This window comes from Ranitomeya imitator, chromosome 1 (assembly GCF_032444005.1).
Source record: "Ranitomeya imitator isolate aRanImi1 chromosome 1, aRanImi1.pri, whole genome shotgun sequence".
Classification (NCBI taxonomy): Eukaryota; Metazoa; Chordata; class Amphibia; order Anura; family Dendrobatidae; genus Ranitomeya; species Ranitomeya imitator.
Window position 1 is genome coordinate 597,029,793 of NC_091282.1, and position 5,517 is coordinate 597,035,309.

Sequence of the window (5,517 nt, forward strand, 5' to 3'; positions counted from 1 at the left end):
GAGAGGATTAGATACACGGCTCAGCAGTCAGTATTCCACAGGAGGATTAGATACACAGCTCAGCAGACAGTATCACACAGGAGAGGATTAGATACACGGCTCAGCAGTCAGTATTCCACAGGAGGATTAGATACACAGCTCAGCAGACAGTATCACACAGGAGAGGATTAGATACACGGCTCAGCAGACAGTATCACACAGGATAGGATTAGATACACAGCTCAGCAGACAGTATCACACAGGACAGGATTAGATACAGCTCAGCAGACAGTATCACACAGGATAGGATTAGATACACGGCTCAGCAGACAGTATCACACAGGACAGGATTAGATACAGCTCAGCAGACAGTATCACACAGGATATGATTAGATACACGGCTCAGCAGACAGTATCACACAGGACAGGATTAGATACACGGGTCAGCAGTCAGTATCACACAGGAGAGGATTAGATACATAGCTCAACACATAGTAACAGACAGAAGAGCATTAAGCATTTTCCATACATTTTCCAAGTATGAATATCACGTTTTATATTGTTTGTACGTTCACAATTTCAATAAAGTTTTTTCCTTTTGGTGCGCTAACCGACCGCCATGCTTATCACTGACGTCACGTGGGCGGGAATAAATATAATATTCTTACTGGTTCATATTCTTGTCCTTCATTGTGACTTTTTTTCTTTGCTCATTTTACATTGGATGAGAAGTGTTATGTGGGCGTGTTTTTTTACAACGTGTTGGCTGATTGGCCGTTCTGCCAGTGTTTTATACCCAATGACTATGGCTTTTGTTCTCTTAGTGTCTCAGTCTGGAGAGCGGAGCGCGGCTTTATTATTCGGAGCGCGAAGAAGGAAGCTAGGAAACCATGAGGTGAGTGAGGATGATGGCGGAAGGGGAATTTAGTGGGATGGTGCTGGTTAGCTGTGCTGCGTGGGGCCGCATGCAGGTTTCTGTTTCGAAATCCCATCGTCTGCCAGGGGCATGCCTGTCTCTGTAGTCCTGATCGGCTGCGCAGTGAGTCATGTGCTTCTCAGTCATGTGCCTCCCCACCCTCAGTGCGCCTTTTTCTACCCTCCATTTCCCCAGTGATAGCTTCTGTTCCCCCCTCTCTATCCTCCTTCTCCCCGGTGTTGGCCTCTGTGCCCCCCCCCCCGTGTGCCCCTCTATCCTCCTTCCCCGGCGGGGTACATGTTTCTTCCTTCCTCTGTTCCCCTGTGTTGTGCTTGTGTCCCTCCCTAACCTCCTTTTTTCCACGGTGGTGGCTTCTGTATTCCCCCCCCCCCCCCCCCACACACACACACACACACACACACACACATACACATGTGAGTGACTGTCTCTGCAGCCCCTCTCTGCCAGCAAATCCGTCCCCTAATCAGTCTATCCTTACAGTGAAAGCAGGCTCCCTCTGTGCGACCATCTCTTCCCTCCTTTTCCCCCGGCAAGCTGCACATGGCTCCCCTCTCTACCTTCCCATTTCTATGGTGGTGGCTTCTGTTCTCCTCCCTCACCCTTTGTGCTTTCCTCTCTATATCCTTCTTTTCCCTAGTGGGGGCCTGTGTCCCCCCTACCCTCTGTGCTCCCCTCCTTAACCTTCCCAGTGGTGTGTCCCCCCCGTGCTCCTCTACCTCCCCCTTCCCAGTGGCGGCTCCTGTGTTCCCCCTATCGCCTGTGCTCCCCTGCCCCAGCATCATCCTGTGTCTCTTTCAGGGGTGAGCGCGGTCGTGGTCGTGGACGTTTTGGCTCCAGGGTCGGTCCTGGTACCGGGTATGTATTCTACCTGTTGCCATTGTGATGTTGGTGCTGGAGCCACTGATTAACTCTTTCTCCTTCAGTTTCAGGCCGTTTGTTCCACATATTCCCTTTGACTTCCATGTGGTGAGTGATCTGCCCCCATCCTCTCTGGCCTCCTACCCCCCTCCTCTCCGGCCTCCTGCCCCGCTGATTTGGCTGTTCTGTGTCCTCTTTACGCAGTGTGAGATGGCTTTCCCCCGAGTGAAGCCGGCGCCTGATGAGACGCCCTTCAGTGAGGCGCTGCTGAAACGCAACCAAGACCTCGCCCCAACGCCAAGTGAGCAGGTAATGTGTCCTGAAGACTCCTCTTAAGGCGCTCTCGACTTTCTCAAGTCTGCAGGGCGCTCAGGATGTGGGATAAGTCATGGAGCAGTGGTTACATAGATGAGGCATTTAACCCTTTTGTCTTGTACAATAATCTTCCACATCTGGAGAATGTTACTTTACTGCCCAAAATATTTATTGGGAAAAGAATGAAAAATGGCTACTTACGAGGTTAACTCTGTTGTCTCTTCCAGGCTTCCATCCTCTCTTTAGTTACCAAGATAAACAATGTCATTGACAACTTGATTGTGGCTCCTGGGAACTTTGAAGTGGTAAGATCTGCTATCAGTGGCAGCAGATCAGTGTCTGCTCACATTATAAAGCTAGTCTCACACTAGCGTTCGGTAGGGCTATGGATGAAAGCATTCTTCCTCTGTTATGCACTGCCGCACCTCTTCAGCTCCACCTACATCTGCATGCGTCCTGCACACCCATCTTCACACTGGGTATGCAGGCCATGCGGATGCCTCCGCGTCGTTTTGACTCTGTGCCGACCGCAACATGTTGCGTTCGACACAGTTGAGCGCAGCTTCAAAACGACGCATGCGGAGGCATCCGCATACATTCGCATGGCCTGCGTTCCCAATGTTAAAGATGGGTGTGCAGGACGCATGTAGGCGTAGCTGAAGGAAAAGGTGCTGAAGTGGGTGTGGCTTAACGGAGGAAGAAGGCTTTCATCCGCAGCCCTGCCGAAAGCAAGTCTGAAACCAGTGTAACACTGTTCATTTCCACGCAGCAAATTGAGGAGGTTCGGCAGGTGGGCTCCTACAAGAAGGGCACAATGACTGCCGGGCACAACGTGGCTGACCTCGTGGTCATCCTGAAGATCCTCCCCACATGTGAGTGACTGACTTTGCAGCCCCTTTCTGCCATCAAATCAGTCCCCTAACCAGTTTTTTTCTTACAGTGGAAGCAGTCTCTGCTCTGGGAATGAAAGTCGTGGAGACACTCCGCACCCAGGACCCGTCTGAAAGTGAGTGCCCCTTGCCCTTTCCTGCCTCTGGTGCATGGACTCCTCACTCACTTCTCATTTTTTCCTGCAGTTCTCACCATGCTCACCAATGAAACCGGCTTTGAGATCAGCTCCGCAGATTCCACTGTGAAAATCCTGATCACAACTGTGCCTCCGAATCTGCGCAAGCTGGACCCTGAGCTGCACCGTAAGTGACGCCGCCTGCAGATGATGCTAGTGTGGGGGCTGTTGTGTGACTAACACCTCATTCTCATTACAGTTGATATCAAGGTCCTACAGAGTGCACTAGCTGCAATCAGACATGCTCGGTGGTTCGAGGAGAATGCATCTCATTCCACGTAAGACCTTGGTCACTCTCTCGCGCTCACGGGGGTGGGGCTCTGGCCTCCTTTAATGCTCCAGGAGTCTCTTCCTGACTTGTAACCTTATGTTGGGCTCTGGCCACTATTGCCTCGTAGGTCGCTGCCTCATGGTTTTTCTCTCCCTCCAGGGTAAAGGTCCTGATCCGTTTGCTGAAGGACCTGAGGAGCCGCTTTCCTGGGTTTGAGCCTTTGACCCCATGGATTCTGGATCTGCTGGTAAGTCATCTCCCCTGCAGTGTGGCCCGTGTTCTTGGCCCAGTCGCTGACTGTCTTTTTATTTCCAGGCTCATTACTCCGTCATGAACAACCCGTCCCGGCAGCCGCTGGCACTGAACATGGCCTACAAGTAAGAGCGGACCCTGGCACCTGGGCAGGGGTGACTGTGGATGGTTGTATAATGTCTGCTTTCCCCGACAGGCGCTGTGTCCAGATCCTGGCTGCCGGGCTCTTCCTTCCGGGGTCTGTGGGCATTACAGATCCATGCGAGAGCGGTAACTTCAGGGTGCACACGGTGATGACCCTGGAGCAGCAGGTAAATCTGAGCAGGCAAAGCAATGGGCATCAGATGGGTGCCTGGGATCTGATCCTTTCTTCTGTCCTCTGCAGGACATGGTATGTTACACCGCCCAGACCTTGATCCGCATCTTGTCCCATGGAGGATACCGCAAGATCCTTGGCCTGGAGGGCGACGCCAGCGGTAAGTCACCTGATCTGGGGAAAGTAGACCCTTGTCCCAGGGAGAATCCTCTAATCCAGAGGTCCCCAACCTTTCTGACTTTGAGAGCCACATCCAGTTATAAAAGGGGTTGTGAGCCACATTCAGCTGAGGAAGGGTAGGGAGCCAAAACCAGCTCCTTCCCCACTCACGGTAGTGACACTGAGAGCCTCCATTACTGGTATAATGACAACCAAAGCTTTTCCACTGAAATCACACCAAGGCAGCATGCCGAGCTCCATGGTTTCCTATCTCTCCTTGTTCAGATCTGTTCTTGTGTGTAGCCCTGCACAGAAGTCACCGTTTAGAGATCTGCGCTTAATAGTTATTTAAACCTGGTGCTAATGCAACAGGCTGGCAAGCAGCCACGAGCCACACATCACGGGTTCGTGAGACACTTGTGGCTCCCGAGCTACAGGTTGGGGACTACTGCTCTAATCATTCCATGTCTCTGCAGCGCTTGCCTCCGAGATGTCCACCTGGGACGGAGTTATTGTGACACCATCAGAGAAGGCATATGAGAGACCCCCAGAGCGGAAGGAGGGAGAGGACGACGAGAGTCCTGATATTCCAGAGGGAGCAGAGGAAGAGGAGAACATGGAGACTCAGGAGTGACCTGGAGATGCGTGCTCATTATTGGGGGTCTCGCTCCATGGGTTGAATGTCCCAAAGTCTCTCCAGATGACTACCTGTTTTGTTTCTTGGCGTAGATATTGGACCACCCGGGTCCCCTTCGGACCAGCCCCAACTCTGCCATCTTTATTTCTTCTCGTGTTGTGGTTTATTTTATACTGTAGATTTTGTTCTTAAGAATAAATTTTTATTTGGTTCGTTATACTGGCTCCCTTGTTCTGGGGATCCGTCTGTAGAGTGGGGATCTTGTGAGCCGCAGAGCTGCATTATTGTGTGTGGCTGAGAACAATGGCATGGACGAGATGTGAATGAGTCCTGTAGGGTTAAGGGTGTGCTGGCGCCGACTGGTGCCAGTCTGCTCCCGGCAGCCTACCCCTCTTAGGCTAGTTTCACACTAGCGTTCCCCTGATGTGCGGCGGGCTGCAGACTTCCTCTGTGAAGCCCCGCCCTTGGCCGCACCTCCCCGCATGCGACCTGCGTACCTTTATTTAACACTAGGTACGCAGGTCGTGCGTATGGTGCCGCATACGTCATTTTGACTATGCAGAGATGTAGCCTTTTTTTTTTTTTTTTTGCCGCATTATCAAAACTATGCATGCGGCACCATCCGCATACAGCCGCACGACAGATGTAGGCGGAGCTACAAGCGGAGGTGCGGCCGAGGAAGTCCACAGCCTGCTGCACATCAGGGGACCGCAAGTGTGAAACCGCC

The 5,517-nt window shown here is 52.1% G+C and overlaps 1 protein-coding gene across 1 annotated transcript; it reads left to right on the plus strand.

The window, feature by feature from the left end:
• The first annotated feature begins 744 nt into the window (after positions 1 to 744).
• ILF2 (interleukin enhancer binding factor 2) lies at positions 745 to 5,007 on the plus strand. Its single transcript, XM_069768086.1, has 14 exons — positions 745 to 874; positions 1,715 to 1,771; positions 1,840 to 1,882; positions 1,979 to 2,083; positions 2,317 to 2,394; positions 2,859 to 2,961; positions 3,030 to 3,095; positions 3,166 to 3,282; positions 3,355 to 3,433; positions 3,586 to 3,673; positions 3,742 to 3,803; positions 3,875 to 3,989; positions 4,064 to 4,154; positions 4,630 to 5,007. The coding sequence occupies exons 1-14, from the start codon at positions 870 to 872 to the stop codon at positions 4,785 to 4,787; spliced, it is 1,167 nt and encodes a 388-aa protein (XP_069624187.1). The 5' UTR covers positions 745 to 869; the 3' UTR covers positions 4,788 to 5,007.
• The last annotated feature ends 510 nt before the right edge of the window (positions 5,008 to 5,517 follow it).

Coding starts and splice junctions, on each gene's coding strand:
- ILF2 (XM_069768086.1), top strand. Junction 3,804..3,874: donor GCACTGAACATGGCCTACAA/GTAAGAGCGGAC, acceptor TTTCCCCGACAG/GCGCTGTGTCCAGATCCTGG. Junction 4,155..4,629: donor CCTGGAGGGCGACGCCAGCG/GTAAGTCACCTG, acceptor ATGTCTCTGCAG/CGCTTGCCTCCGAGATGTCC.